At 42.6% G+C, this 21,119-nt stretch overlaps 1 protein-coding gene and 1 long non-coding RNA gene across 4 annotated transcripts in view; both read left to right on the top strand.

The window, feature by feature from the left end:
- The first annotated feature begins 525 nt into the window (after positions 1–525).
- Positions 526–7,491, top strand: TENT5A (terminal nucleotidyltransferase 5A). Of its 3 annotated transcripts, none has more exons than XM_033867474.1 (3): positions 526–647; positions 1,042–1,597; positions 2,713–7,491. In XM_033867474.1, exons 2-3 carry the CDS (start codon positions 1,079–1,081, stop codon positions 3,487–3,489), a joined length of 1,296 nt encoding a protein of 431 aa, XP_033723365.1. In that variant the 5' UTR covers positions 526–647; positions 1,042–1,078; the 3' UTR covers positions 3,490–7,491. The 3 variants fall into 3 exon arrangements, with proteins under 3 accessions (XP_033723365.1, XP_033723364.1, XP_033723363.1); XM_033867473.2 differs by lacking the exon at positions 526–647 and adding an exon at positions 654–797; XM_033867472.2 differs by lacking the exon at positions 526–647 and adding an exon at positions 658–852.
- Positions 7,492–10,603: 3,112 nt separating this feature from the next.
- LOC141276075 (uncharacterized) overlaps positions 10,604–21,119 on the top strand; it is a 296,015-nt gene continuing 285,499 nt past the window's right edge. Inside the window, exon 1 of the long non-coding RNA XR_012325014.1 lies at positions 10,604–10,810. This is a non-coding gene — a long non-coding RNA (uncharacterized lncRNA). The remainder of the gene's footprint in view (positions 10,811–21,119) is intronic.

Raw genomic sequence — 21,119 nt, 5'->3', positions numbered from 1 at the left:
CGTGGCGCCTGATTGGCACGGGGAAGTGGACGCTTTAGTTCACTCTGAGGCCCGGTTTATTAACGGAGTAAACGGCCTAGCCCTACACCACACAGTTTAAAAGGGGGGGGGGGGTCGAAAGAACCTCTGGAGCCCCGTCATTAAGCTACAATGACGCGCCATAAACGGCGAGAATTTTATGTTGGAAGTTGCTGCAGTTGCGCGACTTTAGCCGGGAACCAGTTGTGAGGGCCATTTAGAACACTTGAGGCATCGGAAGTGTTTCGTCGTTGGAGGGAAGAATAAGAGGGGCGGGGTGTGTGGGGGGTCCATACATCAAATATATGTCTACGCACATCAGTGCACACTGGAATCGCCGCCGGCTTCCCGCCCCGGGGACCGGGCCCGCTGCTGCAGCGCTAGGCTCCGCAAGGGCTCCGGCCGCGGGGCGGGTGGGGGCGGCGCCCTATGCAGATGAGGAGGGTGTGGCGAGCGTGCGGCGCCGGGCCCCGGAAGCGCAGAGAAGCCCCGGTATAAAAAAAGTACTGAGGACATTTCTCCCGCACAACTGCTAAAGCTCCAGAGACGGGAGTGTGTGCGGCGGCGGCGGCGGCGGCAGCAGGAGCCGCCACCTCCGGGACCACCGCGGCTGAGGCGGCGCGGGCGGGGTGAGGGGCGGGAGTGGCCGGCGCGGGCTGCGGGGGTCTGGGAAGGACTAAGTCGCTCGCCGCTGCCGGGAGCGCACTCGCGGCTCCTGAAGTGTTGCCGCCTCGCAGTTCCTCGCTCGCCGCGCTCCTAGAAGGGGCGGCCGCCTCCAGGTGACACAGACGGGACTCTCGCTTGCGCTTTCCAGATGCATCAGAGATACTTTTGGTGCGGGGCTGCTCTGCGGGGCGCGGCGCGCGCGGGCCGGAGGCCGCGGGGGCCTGGGGAGGGAGAGTCTCCGGGGAGCCCCTGAGGCGGGGGGCGAAGCGGGGAGGGGGCGCGCTCCTTACTCCTCGGGCCCCTGTCCGCCAGTCCGCCGCGCGTCTCAGCGCGCTCCTTCCCTCTGTTCTCTTTTAGGACCGACCAGGGCCCAGTGGCGTTCGGCGGGCACTTCATGGCGGAAGGCGAAGGGTACTTTGCCATGGCTGAGGACGAGCTGGCCGGCGGCCCTTACATCCCCCTGGCCGGAGACTTTAGCGGCGGCGACTTCGGCGGCGGCGGCGGCGGCGGGCACTGCTTGGACTATTGCGAAAGCCCCACGGCGCACTGCAACGTGCTGAACTGGGAGCAAGTGCAGCGGCTGGACGGCATCCTGAGCGAGACCATCCCGATCCACGGGCGCGGCAACTTCCCCACGCTCGAGCTGCAGCCCAGCCTGATCGTGAAGGTGGTGCGGCGGCGCCTGGCCGAGAAGCGCATCGGCGTCCGCGACGTGCGCCTCAACGGCTCGGCCGCCAGCCACGTCCTGCACCAGGACAGCGGCCTGGGCTACAAGGATCTGGACCTCATCTTCTGCGCCGACCTGCGCGGTGAAGAGGAGTTTCAGACTGTGAAGGACGTCGTGCTGGACTGCCTGTTGGACTTCTTACCCGAAGGGGTGAACAAGGAGAAGATCACACCACTCACACTCAAGGTAAAGCTCCCGAGAGGGGCCGGGGGCGGCGGCGGGCCGGGCGCGGGGGCGGCGCGGCGGGCAGAGGGGCGCACGTCCGCGGCCCGGACCCAGGTGGGCGCCCTGGCTGATTTTGCTTTTGAGTTTTTTCCTGAGGAAACCAAGGTGCGTGGACTGTGTTGAGTGTTTAAGCTGCTTCAGCTTCCAAGTCTTCTGCTTCCTCCTCTGCCCTGCCTTCTCTTCCTTCTCATTTTTTAACTCTTGGCTTTCCTTTATTGAGTCGTGTCCAGAGGAGATTCTGATAAGTGGAAGAGTGAAATGATGTGAACCTTTCTTTCTTTTTTTTTTTTTTTGAGTCATTTGATGATTTAGTCTCTGGGAAAAGAGCAGCCTGCAGCAGAGGCTAGTCAATGTTCTTATTATTGTATTGGAGAATGTGAATAGATTTCCTAGCTGCCTTCACGTGACGCCGTGTGTTAAGCATATATATGGTGCTTTTCCAGGTTGGTTCATGTGTTCAGGATATAATGGGTCCCCTCCTCCCCACTTTGGTCCAAAGCTCGTTTTATACAATTAGGTAAAATTATCCGAGGAACCAGCCTCCCAGAATGTCTTAATTTCGTTCATATTTGATTTTAACTGCAGGAGCCCTGGCGGGACCGTCAAGATACAAATCCTATCGGTTCCCTTAGCAGGAGGGGAACTAGGTGACTAGGGACTAGGGTGAGAGGCAGACTAGCTTTTCCCTGTAGGCCCTTCTGTCTTTTGAATATTGTGGTGATATTGTGTGAATATTGTACCTATAAGATCATTCTCAAAAAATAACATTTTGAAAGTCAGGCATGACAACAGAACCTCCTAGTACTGCGCTATGTCTGCCAAAAGCCTCACACCATTATTTCTACTCTCTTTCCCAGACGGCAAAACCACTCGTTAAATGTATTTCTTTTTGTTGTTGTTGTTTTGAGAAGACTGTTTATGTTTAATGTTTAAGCCTGCAGGTAGTGTTTTGCTGAAACCTGACAAAACAAAAGGGAAGGAGCAAAATAATTCTCAGCTGTGACGAGGATGTACTTATTTATTGATTATTTTTTTCTAGGTTTGCTCATCTTCTTGTTTTGTCTTTTAAATTGTAGGAAGCTTATGTGCAGAAAATGGTTAAAGTGTGCAATGACTCTGACCGATGGAGTCTTATATCCCTGTCAAACAACAGTGGCAAAAATGTGGAACTGAAATTTGTGGATTCCCTCCGGAGGCAGTTTGAATTTAGTGTAGATTCTTTTCAAATCAAATTAGACTCTCTTCTCCTCTTTTACGAATGTTCAGAGAACCCAATGACTGAAACGTTTCACCCCACAATAATCGGGGAGAGCGTCTATGGCGATTTCCACGAAGCCTTTGATCACCTTTGTAACAAGATCATTGCCACCCGGAACCCGGAGGAAATCAGAGGGGGAGGCCTGCTTAAGTACTGCAACCTCTTAGTGAGGGGCTTTAGGCCCGCCTCTGATGAGATCAAGACCCTTCAGAGGTATATGTGTTCTAGGTTTTTCATCGATTTCTCAGACATTGGAGAGCAGCAGAGAAAACTGGAGTCCTATTTGCAGAACCACTTCGTGGGCTTGGAAGACCGCAAGTATGACTATCTCATGACCCTTCATGGAGTGGTGAATGAGAGTACCGTGTGCCTGATGGGACATGAAAGAAGACAGACTTTAAACCTGATCACAATGCTGGCTATCCGGGTGCTAGCTGACCAAAATGTCATCCCTAACGTGGCTAATGTCACTTGCTATTACCAGCCAGCCCCGTATGTAGCAGATGCCAACTTTAGCAATTACTACATTGCACAGGTCCAGCCAGTATTCACATGCCAGCAACAGACATACTCTACTTGGCTACCTTGCAATTAGGAATCATTTAAAAGTGTCCTGTGGGGAAGCCATTTCAGACAAGATAGGAAAAAAAAAAAAAAAAGAAAAAAGAAAAAGGCTGAGTGACCCAGCCATGATTAGGGATATGTTTTGTGCAATGATGATCTGCTCCTGGTTTTAAACTTGGCAAAGCTTGTGGATCTTTTCCTAGGTATGGGAGCATGATCTCAAAATAACCCGCCCCACCACCACCGCCAACCTTCCCTCATTCTCCTACCCAACTGGATTCTGTCCTGAAACAAAAGAGACCTGTCATTAAAAACAACCAGGTTCTCCTAAAATAACAAGAGAAAAAAAGCTTGATGACAATATGGGTTTGCAGTACCTGCTCCCATAGCTTTGCCATAGGAAAAAAAGACAAGTGGAGAGTTTCTTATAAGACGGAATTCACAAAAGGGAAAATACAGAGGAAAAAAGGGTCTCACTCCAACGAAATTATCAATTCAGGAGTTCAGATAGTAACAACTGTACAGGAGGAAGGGGGACTCCAACATTGGGATTACTATCTGAGGCTTGTAGCAAGTGCTTTCTGTGGAACTCTCCCATTGCGCTAATAGAAATGGCTTGCTCCGAATGAGCAGTAGTAGGGTGCAATTCTCATAACAAACAGCAGAACTTATGATGACACAATCCATTATTTCCAGCTGCGTGCATAGCTCGCATTTTTTAAATGTGAAAATGCAAGCAAAAACAGCTGTAGCAAAGAAAGTATGCTCAAGGACCAAAGATTTAACAGATAAAAATACCCAAGTAGAAAAGAAATAGAATATATAAAGAGTTACTATATTTGTTACACACCAATATACATCAAAGTGCCTGTTGCCTTCTGAAAATTTGAAGTGGAAAAATTTTATGGTTTAATGACTATTTTATCAGGGACTCAAGAAGAAAATAAAACAACACATAAGCTTGTGAATGGTGGAGGAGATGCCCTATTTTTTCTTGACAAATACTTGTATAAAATTAACCTTGTTGGTGTGATATTATCCTAGGTACATGTGTATGTGTGTGTATATTATGTGTATATATATACATATTTGTGATATGTGTATATACACACAGTACATTGATTATGGTCTAGAAAAATGTAGCATATAGGAAATGTTTAAATACTGTGTGCTTTTATGTTTTCAACAGGATGACATGAGACGTGGGCATATTGCAGTGATGAATTAAAACCCACATCTAAAAAAATTAAAGCGAATGAAGGAGGAAAACAATTAATATATTTGATAGGAAGAGCAGAGATTATACATTTTTAGTGAGGTTTTTTTTTCCTTTTTTTTTTTTTTTTTTTTTTTGTGAGTCATAGAATTCCACAAATGGGAGAATATTTGTTGGGCAGAGCACTCGTTTTTTACACTAAACTGCCATTTTGATAGTTTGAACCCTTTTACTTTTAGTAATACTTGCATACCTCCCTGGTGTATAATCCAGTGGATCATGGATCAGTGATAGTCTGTTTAAATCCCTGACTGCTAAAAAGAATTTCTGGTGATCTGAACACTACTTATTAATATTTAAATGAATTTTTAAATGAATGCATTGTGCATTCCAGGACCACTAGAATTTAGTAAATGTGAAATGACCCTTTTTAAAGAGTATTTGCACGATTACTTAAAATTTATATATGAAATATATATTATATATAAAATTTTATAAATTCATGCCAATATGAAACATCTTTGACCTGTTTGTCACACTGCATTTAAGTATTTAGTACTGTACTTTAAATTCACTCACTTTGCATTCAATCAGATCCAACTTTATTTTCTGTTTCCCAAGAGACCAGTTACACCTTTGTGAAATGAACCGGCATTACTGTTTCAGTTCAGTGACAGCTAATCCCAAACCCATCCCTTCTCTCAGCCCTTAATTCCTTTGGACACTGGTCTTTGAAAATGTATTTGTTAAAAACAAATCTAACACCCGACAACCTTCCCTTTGTATTGTGAAACAGCTACACAACCCCTACCAAGTCTAGTGGATGACTGCTTACTCTGATCGTTCCTGTGAAGAGTCGACCAGATTTTTGTCATCAGTTAAAGAGGGATTGGGGAAGAAACTAGCATCATCCTGTTGGCAATGTAATTTATTTGTTATCTGGGCATCCTTCAGATGCTCAATGCTGGTTTAATCCACCCGCACTACCTTTCTTGTGCATCTTTCTTTGAAGCCTTAACCAGAACTTGATGGGTTTGTCGTAGCAGCGTCCCTGTGAATTCTGTCTGAGCTGTAACAGCTACTGCACTGCCACTCACTGTTATGTAGGGAACTCTTTCTTCTCCCACGTTGGCTCAGACTCCCTCACTCCAGCCCTGGGTTTGAAAAATTCATTGTAAATTCCCAGGAAATATTCCATTTGCAGATTAAGCCTGATACTTAACTGTCAGCAGCCAGAGCTCCGCCTCCTTACCTGTTCGGATGTTTCCTAAAAGAAAACTAAGGGAACCCTTGGGAACAGAGGAGGAGTAGCTGGTGATCTGCCTTCTTCCTTCTCATCCTAACTCTTGACCGATGAGTCATCCACTATTTCAGAAAGAATCTGGAGGTCTCTGGCTCTGCCATAGCGACAATCTGGTGTTATTTTATGACACAGATTTTTGTTTGGAGGGGCCTTCTTGGAAAATACGCTTTTCATTTGTTTTCTCAGATATTTATGTTCTTTTCTTGCTTACTCTGGGGCTGGTAGCATAGTTGGAAATGCCAGCACCTGGCATTCAGATAGAACAGGCTGTACTCAAGACAACCTTCAGCATTTAAGATTTATATAATTTATTTCCCTTTTGTATGTACTATAGTCTTGTGCACGTGTAGTTGAACAAACAGTGGAATATATGTCTCTCTTTGTGGATGTGTGGCCTAAACATTTGAATGTCTGGTGAGAGAGAGCCGTGTGTCATAGGTCAGAGAAAAGGACAGCTCTCAATTCCTGATTAGTGCCTGTGATTTGCTTACCTTTGTGTTTATCTGGTCGAGTGTGCTGTTACTTTAAAGCAGGAAGAAGTTTTTTATCTTCTGGAGTCTCTTCTCACCTGTTCAGCCTGGCATGTCAGGGAACACTTCACCTGTGACAGTGCCCTTTTAACAAGTTGACTTCATTTGCAGTAAAATCTCTTTGCCTCAAGACGTGCTACATCAAGATGGACTTTTCCCTTCCAGAAACGGGATCAAGTGTTTGCTCTCTTTCATATTGGGTGGATTGTTTTAACGTGGCTCCAGAATTGCAAGGATGGAAGAATGTCTGTAAGCCAAGCCAAGGAGGAAACGCCAAGAAAAGTGAACATACCGTTTTTTTGCCACCCCTTTCTGTTTGCTGATCGTAGGTTGCCTTATTGTGCGTCAAGTTGTTTTCATTGCAATGCTTGTCAAATAAATATTGTGAACTATTTTGTAAATGAAATGTATTATGTTAAAAGCTGTCAGCAGTTCAAAAGTAGGCTTTTTTGTTGTTTGAAGACAGCGTGTGTTAGATGAAACCAAAAAGCCAAAAAAAAAAAGTAATTTCATATATACCACCTGTTGGAATATAGTATTTCTTTATGATCTCTTATAGTATAGCCTTTTCAGCGCTAAGAAAGAATCTCTGTGTAACACTTTGTCGTAATAATGGCTTGCTAACAAAGTCCATGGTCACAGTACAAAGTTGGAAGATGTCAAGTAACTTGGCGAGACTGGCTGCAAATCCTTGCAGAATGGAGGATGCTCTGCCCGCTGGCTGTCTCTCTCTCCGACCTCTCTACAACCATCGCCTGCTCCAAGAGGCCCTGATGGCAGCACGCCGCACCTGGGGTCACTCTTTTGGAATACTTTCACTTTAGTCTGTGTCACAGGCAGAAAAGGAGTTGCTGGAGAATGGACTCTTAAAAACTGACTTATTTGAATCAGCGCTAGAGGGAACAGATTGTGAATTTTGTTTACAGCATCCAATATTTGGATTTTTTTTTTTGTAAATAAAAAGAAGTTATTTTTTTCTATTGATTTGTGCGTTGTTTTCCATCTCTGTGCTGGCTAAAGACCATATCCTCTGAATCCAACCTGTGTCTATGAGAAAAGATGAAGCAGTGTTTGGAGGCGACCCACCTTTATCAACTTCTGATTGGAGTGCAAGTCATTAAAACGCCCAGCTTGCAGCCAGCCCATCTCTGAACTGGCTCAGTAATATCCATTAGAATCTAGATAATGGGTGCCAACATTTTGAATCTGGTTGTGGGCTTAGCTGTGTTGAGTGACCCAGTCAGAGCTGTTTTCCAGGATCGGTAGAGACTCCTGGCTCTGGACTGTAGGTTTGCTGTAGCCCTGAGGGGGCCTTGGTTTTTAGGAGTAGCGTAAGCGTTGTGATTCAGTCATCCCTGGTTTTATATATATCATCCATTTGAGGCTCTGTAGTGTTATTCAGAGTGTTTGCCTCGGGAGGAAGGAAGGCACTAAGTGGAAGAGAAAGTGGAAGGAAGGGCAATCACAGGATCTAATATGTTGTGCTTTGTATGCATATGCTGGCTGCAAAGATGTTGCCCTTTCGATGAGCATTTCAAATAGGTAATCTCACCTGTTCAGATCGCCAGGGAGCATCCATTTATTTATTTATTAATTTTTCTTCTTTGTGTCATTTTGGAGACTTTCTCAGTACTAGTAGCATGAGAATTTGGTAAGCCTCAGCTATTATAGGACGTCCTTGTGGCTTTTAAAACCGTTGAAAGTCCTGACGTTGGACAGAGTACATGCTTGACTCTGCGTCTATGAAAGAGCCATTCCTGGTATTCAAAGCCAGTTTTCTGTCATATACATCATAAAATACGAGGTGGGTATTTGGTTTGGTAGTGTTATTTGTGTGTCATTCTCTTCTTCCTTTGTTGCAACCTCTTCATTTTTTTACAACCATCCCTTGCATGTCTGTGGTCATCACAGAGTCCTTTTTCAGCCAGGGTTGAATAAGGACAGTATATATTAAGCTCCTCCTGGACTTAGGTACATACACCCTGCTATTTCTAGTTGAATTACCAGACTGCACCTAGCTAAACCTGGAGAGAAGTAACACACCCTTCTTTTCCTTAGGAATCTTACTACCTTAACATTCAGTGGCTTTAAGAAGAAAAACAAAACACAAAAAATTAATACCCGGAAAGCAAAAACAAGGAAATTAAAATCATAGTTTTAAAATATAAAGTAGAATAAGAACTGTTAAAATCATCAGATACCTAAGAAATTAAACTGTAATTTCCTTCTTAGAACCAAGTTTGAAATAATGTGAATGTCCTGCGGTCTAATAGCAGATACAGTCAAGCAGGAGGGGGAGGGGAGGAGAAATGATTTTAAAATGACAGGGGCTTTCACCCAGCAAGGCCCAGGTCTTGGTTTCTAATGCTGTGCTCTAGGCCACCTTTGACAAATGGCTGGATCAAGGGCTGGGGCAAGGAATATACCAGAGGAACCTGGAGCATCTTACAGTTCCAGAAAGAAAGGGTGTGCCAGAAAAAAAAAGAAAAAACCCAAAATGATGTGGGGTGGGGGCCATGTCAAAAGGACACAGGGGCCACCTGAAAGAACTCCAATGGCCAAGCTAGAACAATTTGAGCAAAAAATAAATAGTATTGGATTATAATGCAGAGTGTAAAATATCCATGCATCCACACAGAAATAGATGATTGCATAAATAAATAAATAAATGGAGGCAAAAAGATAAATTCCCTGTGCAGAATTCCAAATAATCCAGTAACTGTAGCAGCGTGGAGACCTGACAGACCGTCACCAGTGATAAATCATGAAGATAACAGATAGTTACGGCGTGGTGAAAATGGCAGTTTGCCTCTGCAATCTTCCTCCCCAAACCCGTAATGTCTAATTGTGAGAAGAGCATCAGACAAATTTAAATTGAGGGGCATTCTATAAAATATCAGACTAGTATTCCTTAAATCATCAAAACAAGGAAAATCTGAAAACTGCTACAGCCGAGAGGAGCCTTAAGGAGACATGACAACGAAACGTCATGTGGTATCCTGGATGGGATCTGGAGCAGAAAAGGACATTAGGTAAAATCTAAGGGAATCTGAATAAAGTACTGTATTCCTGAAATAATGACATTTTTATATCTGTTTATTAGTTATGACAAATGTACCATGCTAATGTAGGACATTAACAGTGGGGAAAGTGGGTGTAGGGTATATGCAAACTCTCTGTACTCTCTTCACAATTTTTCTGTAAATCTAAAACTATTCTCAAATAAAACATTTATTAAAAAATGAAGACTGAGTGATTCTTCTTTGCTATTTCTAGGGAAGTGACTCCATTTGTAAAATGAATAATGAATAGTGAGTTTTATTTTTTTAATGTCTACCATACTTGAAGTGTTAGGAGAGCGTATGAACCAGTAAAAATAAAATGATGTGTTTTACTCCAAAGTTTTAGAGAAGCTTTATCTACAAGTTTTGGAGAAAATGAAACGGGTTGAAGAGAGCTGAGTTATAGGCAAGTGTTTTTCTGTAGAATAGCAGGAGGAGTTCATATTACCTTAGAGTTTTAAGGAAAGGGAATACTAAATGTAACTACAAACCATTGTGTAGATATCTAGAAATGTGGAGTTTTAAAATGAGCAAGGGACTAAAATTTCATCGTCCTAATATACAGAAAACCCTGGGGAGTTGTTGAGGAACTCTTTGCGAGGGAGTAAATGATATGATTTTTTCTAAATGCCAAGGGAGGCTAATAGTTCATGGAGTGTTGAAATGAATTATTATTTAATATAAATAACCACTTTCACAATTTACCTGCTTACCTAAGCTCTTTCAGCGTATCAGGTTTTCTTAAAGTGAAGGGACAGCTGTTCTTCTGTTTACTTTCTCACCTCAATCACTGGCATTAAAAATCGTTGAAAAATGCTGTTTTCAAAAATAGATGCCCTTAGTAATTTTTAAAAGCAGTCATTCCAGCTTTGCTGTTTATGAAGTTAGGACAAGGCCTGTGCTTTCTGCCGAGGGACACGGAACACCCCACCTGCAGGAATTTATGAGTGTGGGGTTAAGTTATTTCTAACCTCCATAATGGAAAGTTCCCTTCAGGATCCCCTTCAGAAACTATTGATTTTCCAGTACAGTGTGTACTTATCAGTAACGCCAAGATTTTGTGGCATCATCTGGCCATGTCATTAGAAAACGGCTGAAACCCTATTCTTTTTTTTTTTTTCTTCTTTTAGCAAAATTCAACATAACGAGCTACAGTAGGCACTATGGATAACGCCATTCTGTGCATTAATTCTGAATTGCATAAGGTCTGGAGTATCTTCCTGTATATCTCTGCCAATAAGGTAAAGACGATCATGCTTCATTTGTTCTTTATTTTAATAGGGAATAATAAAAAAGTATTAAAATATCTGCATTTTAGAGTCCAGTTATCAGAGAAGAGAAACAAATTCAATCAGGTTCAAGGCCCAAAGGCTGAATTAGAGTTGCCAGATTTTGTAAATAAAAACACACGACGCCCAGTTAAATTTGAAATTCAGAGAAGCCATAATTTTTTTTTAAAGTGTTAAGTATGTGCCATGCAATATTTTGGACATACTTATACTGAAAACTTGTCTGTATTTATCTGAGATGCAAATTTAACTGGGAGTCCTGTATTTTATCAGGTAACCCTATAACCTATATGGGATTACAAAATAAGGCTGAAAAAGTTTCCTAGTATACAATTAGAGTCCAGAACACTTTATAGCTTGTTAATATCTAACTTCAGGTACCATGAAACACTCACTGCTTTCACAGAGAGTATGTGTAGCAGCAAACCCTTTGAAACATGGTTCATTCATTAAATATTTGCTGAATGCCTTTTATGTGTTTAGCCTGTGCTAGACTCTGAGACCCAAAAGAAGTGAAAGGACTGGTCCATTGACCTTTAGAAGGCTAGGTTCAACTTACAAGCAGAACTTACTTGCTGAAATTTAATTTTTTCAGCTACCCTGGGGTTAATTACTCAGGAGGCTTAGCTCTGCGTGGGGTACCGTAAAGAGCCCTGTGGACTAATGGGGAGTCTGGATGAGGGTAGTAGCCCTTGAAATGTGCCTTCTTGGGAGCTTTCAGAGGCAGATCTCCCCACAGGTAGCCCCTGTGTGGACAGGCACTAGCCATTTGCTTGTTTGGGCAGGAAAGGATAAAAAGTAGATATTTTGCAATTTCTGTAGAGGGAAGCAAAAATTCTCCCCGACCTTCTGGACACTTGCGTTCTCTTTTCAAATCCACTGCGAAAATCTTTAGGGCTTAACTAGAATGCACCTTGAAATTTTACTGCCCTATAATCCTGTTTGCTGCAGCACATTAAAATTCCCTTGAATGTTTCTTACGTAAGCGCGTCTGGTTAACTGTCATCTTGAAGTTATTACAACTTAGTCTTTGCTGCTTTTTTTTCTCCAGAGCTGTGAAAGTCCTTTTCTCAGATGCTTCTAACGCACCAAACGCACCCCGCACCCCAGACCTTACCCCCTCCCAATTTGTGGAGCACCGGTTGTGTTGTCAGTCTGGGTATTTGTTTTGTCAGGGTAGAGATTTTATTTAAGGAACATTTCTAACTGTCATTGGTTATTTATGTACTCCCCTGGCCTGCATTGGGTAGGAGAAATCCACAGCTTTCACCATCATCAAAACATTTAATACTTTCTCATACCCTTGGCTTGATGCTCTGTGAAGAGTTGCAAAGGGTTGTACAAAGCTGGCTCCTTTCACTAGCAGTCTTAATTGAAAAGCGAAACAGGGATATGAACAAACAAATAAAACTCAAAGCAGCAGTGAACTTGCCAAACTATGAGTGGCCAGGCTCGTTCCCACTTTAGAGCATCTGCTGGTTGTTCCAGCTCCTTGGAAAGCTCTTTCTCCAGATTTCTGCATCTCTTGTACCCTCACTTTATTATTATTATTATTACCATCATCAGTTATTGAAATGTTAGTTTCTCAGAGAGAGACTCCTACTTAAAATAGAGTTTCCCTCTAGCATTTTTACCAAGTTACTCTAAGCCTTTATCCTAATTTTAGATGCGTATTATCAGTACATTTGTCTCTACCTGAAATTGTACTATCACTGGATTTATTTCTTGATTTATGGTTTATTTGTCACCGTAGAATGAAGTTCCATGAAGGCCAAGAACTTTGTCTAATTTACCACCATGTGCTTAGGGTCCAAAATAACGCCTACTATGCAGGATATGCTCGTTAAATTTTGGTGAGTGAATGAATGACCGAATCCCATTTGGCCCAGGATGAGAGGTGCAGCGAAAATATCTATTGGGGAAGGTGTTAAAGAAGTTGTAAGAAGGGGTCCAGGGGAAGGGGTCCAGAGGAGACCCGGGTGGAAAAATTCCAGGCTTGAGGTAGGAACGGAGCACCAAACAATAGGAGAGAGACGGTGTCTGTGGGGATGTTTAGGGCAGGAGTCTTCAAACCTCTTCTTGGTTCCTGTGCTCTAGCAGTTGAGAACAGTGGACCAGCTTGTGTGGACAGCATTTATGTGGCCTGGTGCTTAGGACGAGAGTGACAGGAAGCCCATCTTCTAGCGCCCATGGGTCTGTTCTCTTTGTTCCCAAATCAAACCTCATCTGGTAGCCCGGTAAACTGAGGACTTCAGTTGTCCTGGGCCGTGACTAGTCTCTTTTTCATCACCTGCTACATCTCTCAGAACTCAGGAATGCCTGAGAGAAGTTTTCCAGACAGTGAATACAGAGACTGAGGTCTGTCTCCTATTTGAAGTAAGGGTAGGGGCCAGTGTATAAAGGGAAGCGTGTTCATTAGCCCTTTCAGCTGATGAGACTGTTGGCATTTCCACTGGCATCTTCAGCTGGTCAAGCCTCACGGAACAAACAAAATGCCCCCTGTCCTGGGGCATTTATATGTGTCATGACCATTTGTTGTTGATGTTTCAGGAGTATGCCAATTGCAGAATGCTCTTGTGTTGTCAGACCCCGTGCCTGCTGTGGTGTTGCATATGGTCACAGTAAGGCTTCTGATTTTAGGTGAGGTTCTGTAATTGCCAAAGGTGTTGAAGATCTGGTGCAATAAGGATCCCGGACTTCAAGAAATCACTTAAAAGTTAGTTTCAGACTTTCATTATTGCCACTTGTATTCATTAAAACCAACTTGAACTCTCCCCATCTCGTCCTAAGTCCCAAACCACTTAAGCCATGGCAATTTTCATGAGAAGGGATGTTGGGAGGGAAATTGGTCGAGAGAAGTGAAACAAGCATGATATATTTCATAAAAAGTACTGAGCATCTCACATAAAGCTCCATTATAAAGCAGGTAGGTGTGGGGCTTCTGAATCAACTCAAGGTTTGAAGAGCCAGCAGAGGAAATCTCTAAAAGATGGGCATATAAAGAGATAGTTTTTCCTCATTTCCATGAAAGGACAACCTTCGACAGTATGTGCATGCCAGGATTCTGAGTCCCAACTCCATGAGAAGTCTTCCATTTCTCCGGTTCCCCGTCCCGTGTGTGTGTGTGTGTGTGTGTGTGTGTGTGTGTGTGTGTGTGTGTGTGTGTGTGAGAGAGAGAGAGAGAGAGAGAGAGAGATCTTTCCAGGCCATTTGGAGGGAGGACCTGACGTTTGTTGAGTTCTTCCTCGGGGTCACGATGCTTAGCACTTGGCGTACATCATCTATCATCTTGTTAACAGCTAATAGTACCAATATTTTCACCACTTTACTGAGTAGGAAATGGAATTTAGGAGGGATTGAGTTCTAGCTCTCCAGCTGGAAGGGAGAAGAGGGAGGATTCCAGGGCGAGTCTTGAACTTCACGCTCTTTGCTCTGTCCTAACCTCTCCACCCCCTTCCACCTCTCACCCTTGGCTGTGGATGGTCAGTGCTGCAGTTTCTCTCCATCCCCTAAACTTAAGAGCAGGAGAAAGAATGCGCCGCACAGCCCAGCTGAGTTAGCGTGAACCCTAAGAAAAAGTGGTTCTACGATGTGAGCAGTTCCCATAGCAGGCCTTCCGGACAGTGTATAATATCAGTAGTACATGTTTAATTTGATTAAATAATTGTGTTTTCCATTTAATCGTCAAAATAATCCTGAGAATTAGATTAAAGGGTATTGTGATAATCTCACTTTTAAGGTAAAAAAAAATGAGACCCAGAGAGACAGAGCTTGTATGTAAGACATAAAGGCCTTTAGAACCTGTTCAGTGATTACCCAGAGGGAGACTATTTCTGCTTGAGGCACACAAGGCAAATTGGTATCCAGGTCCTTCTACCCCCTCTATCAACCATCTATCCAAATGGCAGGTGCATCATAGCAACACAGCAGGTAGAAGATTCAGGAAGAGCATCTGAGCTTTTCTTATACGATGAGATCATGTAAATTGCCTATTGTGAGTGGATTACCTGAGAAAAAATAAGCATGATTTAAATTTTTAATTTGCACTCAGAATTCAGCAAACTACTTCAGTGCTGTCAAAGCTGTTTTCTGTATGTCGTATTACAGAGAACGGGCCACTTAATCTTTAAAAAGTGATCAATTAGCCTGGCGTACATCACGTCTTACTGACAGTGCTTGCTACCAGCTGGCTGCTTTTGAATATGGGTTTTTTCCCCTTATTTTGAAGAAAATGTCTGAAAGGAAAGGTAAAGAGTGTAATGAGACATGCTAACCTCTTACAAAACTCTGAATACATTTCTATAATTCCTGAAATGTTCATTAGTTTTCTTGTGCTACAGGCCGATCACACCTGTTTACTTTTGCCACCCAAAACGTTCCTTAGCATTTTTCTCCTAGTCTGCAGTGTCTGCCTAATGATGTCACAAGCCTTTCTCAATACACAATGTCAACAGGATTCTTTGTCACTTGGTAAATAGTCGAGGGTGATTGGGGGCGAAGGGCAAGACCAGAGCTGAGGACCTGGATTCTAGTTCTGTACTAGTACTAGTTGATGTATTTCTAAGATGGCACTTAAGGAAACCCCTTCATGTGATTTTTATTTAGCCTGGAGTGATGCAAGAACATCTATAATTTTTACATAGTGTTTCTGAAGCACAACTCTGCTCAGAACCCCTGCTTTGCAGATGCCAATAGTGCCCAATCTGTGTCACTTAGCCTAGACATTCTGGTCCCACCGCTTACAACATATTTCACTTTAGACAAGGTACTTAACCTCTTTGGATTTTTGTTTCCTCAATGTAAAAATGGACTAGTAGTAAATAACTCTAAATAACTTAGGTCTTTGCTATACCGACTTAATGAGATAATGGGTATAACATTTCTTTTAAACAGCTGTAATATGTTTTAAATCTGAAAACTTTAAAACATCAGTACTTCAAGTAATTCATGTTGTAGATTGTCACCAAGACTAGAATGAACCTGCCCAAACGGTTCCAGACCCCAAGAGCTGTTTGCTCACCACTGCACCCCCAGTTGCTAATATAGAGCTTAATGAATGTTTATGGAATGAATGATTGACAGATACCGGGCAGCTTATATACAGACTATGAGTTGCAGGTGGGGAAGTAAGAATAGATCAATGTTTGGTTTCACTCATGAGTGGCCAGCCCTCTGCTCTCTAGGGTGTGTGGAAAGCATTTAAGGGACTCATTGATTAAGTCTCGCCCCCTTTTGGTTGGTGACCTAATCAAGTGTTTGGGGTTGTCAGTGCATTTTCTTCAATATGTGTGTGTGTTTTTTTTAAGTAAAGTTATTTATTTTACTTTTGGCTACATTGGGTTTTCGTTGCTGCACACGGGCTTTCTTTAGTTGTGCCGAGCTGGGGCTACTCTTCATTGTGGGGCGCGGGCTTCTCATTGCGGTGCTTCTCTTGTGGCAGAGCACGAGCTCTGGGTGCATGGTCTTCAGTAGGTGTGGCACATGGGCTCAGTAGTTGAGGCTTGCGGGCTCTAGAGCACACGCTCAGTAGTTGTGACGCATGGGCTTAGTTGCTCCATGGCATGTGGGATCTTCCCAGACCAGGGCTCGAACCTGTGTACCCTGCATTGGCAGGTGGATTTTTAACCATTGTGCCACCAGGGAAGTCCTTCAATACATGTTTGAAGTACTCAATATGTAGTTTTCTTACCAAATCTTATTGATGCAATAGAGATCTGATTGTCAGGAACCTGTGGAGGATGTATGAATGTATACCTGTTTTTCTCACTTGTCTGTCTTATAAAGTGGTACCACAGAGAGTCTCAGTTTCCCATGTATCAGGATCTCCCCAGGACCTTGTTATAGAACTCGCTTTCCTTGCACATCTCTATTTCTAACCAGCTCTGTGGGAGATTTTGAGGCACAGAGAAGTGTGGGAACCACTGGTATGGTGGCTTCACACATTTTGTCTAGTGAGAAAACATTTTTGCATGACCACCTTACACTTGTGTAACAAACACTATATTACATATATTTTGATTTGCATTATACAAGAGCATTAAGAATTTTAGTATGACTCCCAATTTACATAAGAGGAAAATGATGAACCCCATCTTCTTACTCCAAAATACACTGGTATTTCTGTTGTGCATCTAGTTCTGTAATTTCAGTACAGCCTTTGTCATTAATCAGCTTTGTTATTTGCTCCTCTATACCTCAGCTGCCCCTCTTACAAATAACTTGAGGGTGGGCTGGGATGGAGGAGTGGGAAGCTGGGAGCCTGAGATTGGATGGGGAGTGGGCTAGTTTTTTGCCTTGATCTTGACTGAAAGAATAACGTTTACAGGCAGGACACGTATTTTTGACTCATTTCTCAAATTTAAAAATGTAATTCTTCCTTTTTCTGTAACAACAATCGCAACAGAAATCAGTGGTTAACATTAGTTGAGCGCTCATTTCAGGGCAGGCATGGTGCTGAGAGCTTTACGTCCTTTGTTGACTCCTCAAAACACCCTATGAGTCACACATCATTATTGGCACCATTTGCAGGAGTAGAAACTGAAAGAAGCTCAGTAGTTACCTAAAGGTACAGACTGTAAGTGCGAGAGCAGCGGGCCAACTCCAGAGGATTTAACCCCCATGGTGGCTTGCAAGGTGGTGATCCTGACCAATGCATGATGCCTCCAGGAAGTATCACTGAGTACAAGCAGCTAGGTAGAGCTCATTATGGGGACTTTCTGGGACCCATTCAAATTTATTAAAAAGAGAAATGCTTCATGAATTGCTGTATTTTAACTGATATTTATAACAAATTACTTGCATGGCTGATACCAAAGTAGAGAAAATTTTACCTAAAATTTCCAAGGCCTCCTTCTATTCCAAAAGTCCCTGTTGTTTGCTAAATGATTAAAAAAAAAAAAAAAGATTCAGTAAATACCATACTTCCTCAAACCTTAACACTTTTAATCTGTTCCTGACTAGTGTGCTGTCTAATCACTTGGAACTTCAGAGCTATTATCTAAACAGTTCACATTCTGACTCCAGGAGTTTTCAAAGTTGGGTGAGCATGATAACCTTTTTGGAGCAGGGAAAAAAATCTCTTAGAATTTATATTTTTAAATTTCACAATTTTTATGGAAACATAAAAGACCCCAAATAGCCAAAGCAATCTTGAGAAAGAAAAATGGAGCTGGAGGAATCACGCTCTCTAACTTCAAACTATACTACAAAGCTACAGTAATCAAGACAGTATGGTACTGGCCCCAAAACAGAAATATAGATCAATGGAACAGGATAGAAAGCCCAGAGATAAACCCACGCACATATGGTCACCTTATTTTTGATAAAGGAGGCAAGAATATGCAATGGAGAAAAGACAGCCTCTTCAATAAGTGGTGCTTGGAAAACTGGACAGCTACATGTAAAAGAATGAAATTAGAACACTCCCTAACACCATACACAAAAATAAACTCACAATAGATTAAAGACCTAAATGTAAGGCCAGACACTATAAAACTCTTAGAGGAAAACATAGGGAGAACACTTTATGACATAAATCACAGCAAGATCCTTTTTGACCCACCTCCTAGAGAAATGGAAATAAAAACAAAAATAAACAAATGGGACTTAATGAAACTTAAAAGCTTTTACACAGCAAAGGAAAACATAAACAAGATGAAAAGACAACTCTCAGAATGGGAGAAAATATTTGCAAATGAAGCAACTGACAAAGGATTAATCTCCAAAATATACAATCAGCTCAGGCAGCTCAATATCAGAAAAACAAACAACCCAATCCAAACATGGGCAGAAGACCTAAACAGACATTTCTCCAAAGAAGATATACAGATTGCCAACAAACACATGAAAGGATGCTCAACACCACTAATCATTAGAGAAATGCAAATCAAAACTACAATGAGGTATCATCTCATACCAGTCAGAATGGCCATCATCAAAAAATCTAGAAACAACAAATGCTGGAGAGGGTGTGGAGAAAAGGGAACCGTCTTGCACTGTTGGTGGGAATGTAAATTGATACAGCCACCATGGAGAACAGTATGGAGGTTCCTCAAAAAACTAAAAATAGAACTACCATACGACCCATCCATCCCACTACTGGGTGTATACCCTGAGAAAACCATAATTCAAAAAGAGTCATGTACCATAATATTCATTTCAGCTTTATTTACAATAGCCAGGACATGGAAGCAACCTAAGTGTCCATTGACAGATGAATGGATAAAGAAGATGTGGCACATATATACAATGGAATATTTCTCAGCTGTAAAAAGAAACGAAACTGAGTTATTTGTAGTGAGGTGGATGGACCTAGAGTCTGTCATACAGAGTGAAGTAAGTCAGAAAGAGAAAAACAAATACTGTATGCTAACACATATATATGCAATCTAAAAAAAAAATGGTTCTGAAGAACCTAGGGGCAGGACAGGAATAAAGACGCAGACAGAGAATGAGCTTGAGGACATGGGGAGTGGGAAGGGTAAGCTGGGATGAAGTGAGAGAGTGGCATGGACATATATACCCTACCAAATGTAAAATAGGTAGCTAGTGGGAAGCAGCTGCGTCGCACAGGGAGATCAGCTCGGTGGTTTGTGACCACCTAGAGGGGTGGGATAGGGAGGGTGGGAGGGAGATGCAAGAAGGAGGGGATATGAGAATGTAAGTATACGTATAGCTGATTCACTTTGTTATACAGCAGAAACTAACACAGCACGGTAAAGCAATTATACTTGAAATAAAGATGTTAAAAAAGAAAAGTGGCTGAAACTTAGAGGCCTGGCATAAAAGGAATTTCTATTTTTAACTGATCCTTCAAAAGGTTTAAATTCACGTACAGTGCATTAGTGTAGTCGTGTGTGTTAAATCAATGACTAAGTAAACAAACATTTATTGAGGGTGGTCAAAAAATTTGGAGACCACCAATTTAGCCATTTTTCTTTTCTTTTTTTTAATTTAATTTTTATTTTATATTGGACTATAGTTGATTTACAATATTGCATTAGTTTCAGGTGTACAGCAAAGTGGTTCGTTTATACATATATATCTATCCATTCTTTTTCAGATTCTTTTCCCGTATAGGTTATTACAGAGTCTTGAGTAGAGTTCCCTGTGCTCTACAGTAGGTCCTTGTGGATTATCTATTTTATACATAGTAGTGGGAATATGTTAATTCCAATCTCCTAATTCATCCCTCCCCCACCACCTTTACCCTACGTGAAGCTGGTTTTCTCTACGGGTAGAAGTAAGGTCTGTGTTCCACTTGTCTGTTGCTATGTAGCAAACTACCCGCCAAATAGGTAGTTTAAAACGGTATCAATATTTAATTTTCTCACAAAGCTGATGTTTGGGCAGGGCTCAGCGGGACTGGCTTGTGTCCGCTCCATCAGGATGGCTTGGAATCTGGGCTAGAGGCTGTCAATTCACAGGCCGGCTGTTGATGCCAGCTGGGGTCTGGGAGAACCCAAACACTTGGAGACAAAAATAACTGGGGCTCCTAGGCCCCTCTCTCTTTCTCTTGGTGGTCTCTCCACGTGATCTCTCCAGCATGGCAGCTTCAGCTCAGCTGGACTTATTATAGAGCTGCTCAGGGTGTCCAAGGTACATGTCCCAGGGGAGAGAGCCAGGTGGAAGCCCGATGACCTTTTCTAATCCAGCCTCTGAAGTTGTCCCGGGTCATCTCTGCCACATCTTATTTTTCAGAAGTAAATCACTGGGAATCAGACTCCACTTTTTGATGGAAGGAGTGTCAAAGGCTTTGTGAACATATACTAACACTTCCATGCTTTGCTTAACCTGACTGGGGACAGTGAAAGGCCAGTGATGTGACTGGGCACCATCTAACTAAATCTGTGCCTTAAGCCGCAGGCTGGATGTGAACCGGAGGGGCTGAGCTGGTCTCCAGACTGAGTGGATTAAACCCACCTGTCTCTCTTCCGTTCCTGCATCTCTACCCCAGCACCCTCACAGGCCTGGGGAAACTCTGCCAGGCTTCTAGCCCGGTCCAGGAGTATTTTAAAAGGCATTTGGAGGTGGGAATGGAAAAGAATATTAAAAATAGACTAGGTGACACCCCACTGAAGGGGAAAGGATGACTGGATTCCTTTTTTCTATTCAGGTAGGCCTGAGAGGAAGGGATTCAGGATCCTCCACCAAAAATATCATGTATGTCAAAATGTCATCACAGGTATGTGTGTTAATAAAAAAATGCATACCCCTTCCTTCAAAAGGTCATGTCAATAATAGGTATGTGTGCCTATGAAAA

Source organism: Tursiops truncatus, chromosome 12 (genome assembly GCF_011762595.2).
Source record: "Tursiops truncatus isolate mTurTru1 chromosome 12, mTurTru1.mat.Y, whole genome shotgun sequence".
Taxonomy (NCBI): Eukaryota; Metazoa; Chordata; class Mammalia; order Artiodactyla; family Delphinidae; genus Tursiops; species Tursiops truncatus.
This window is presented reverse-complemented; position numbering and strand designations above follow the sequence as displayed.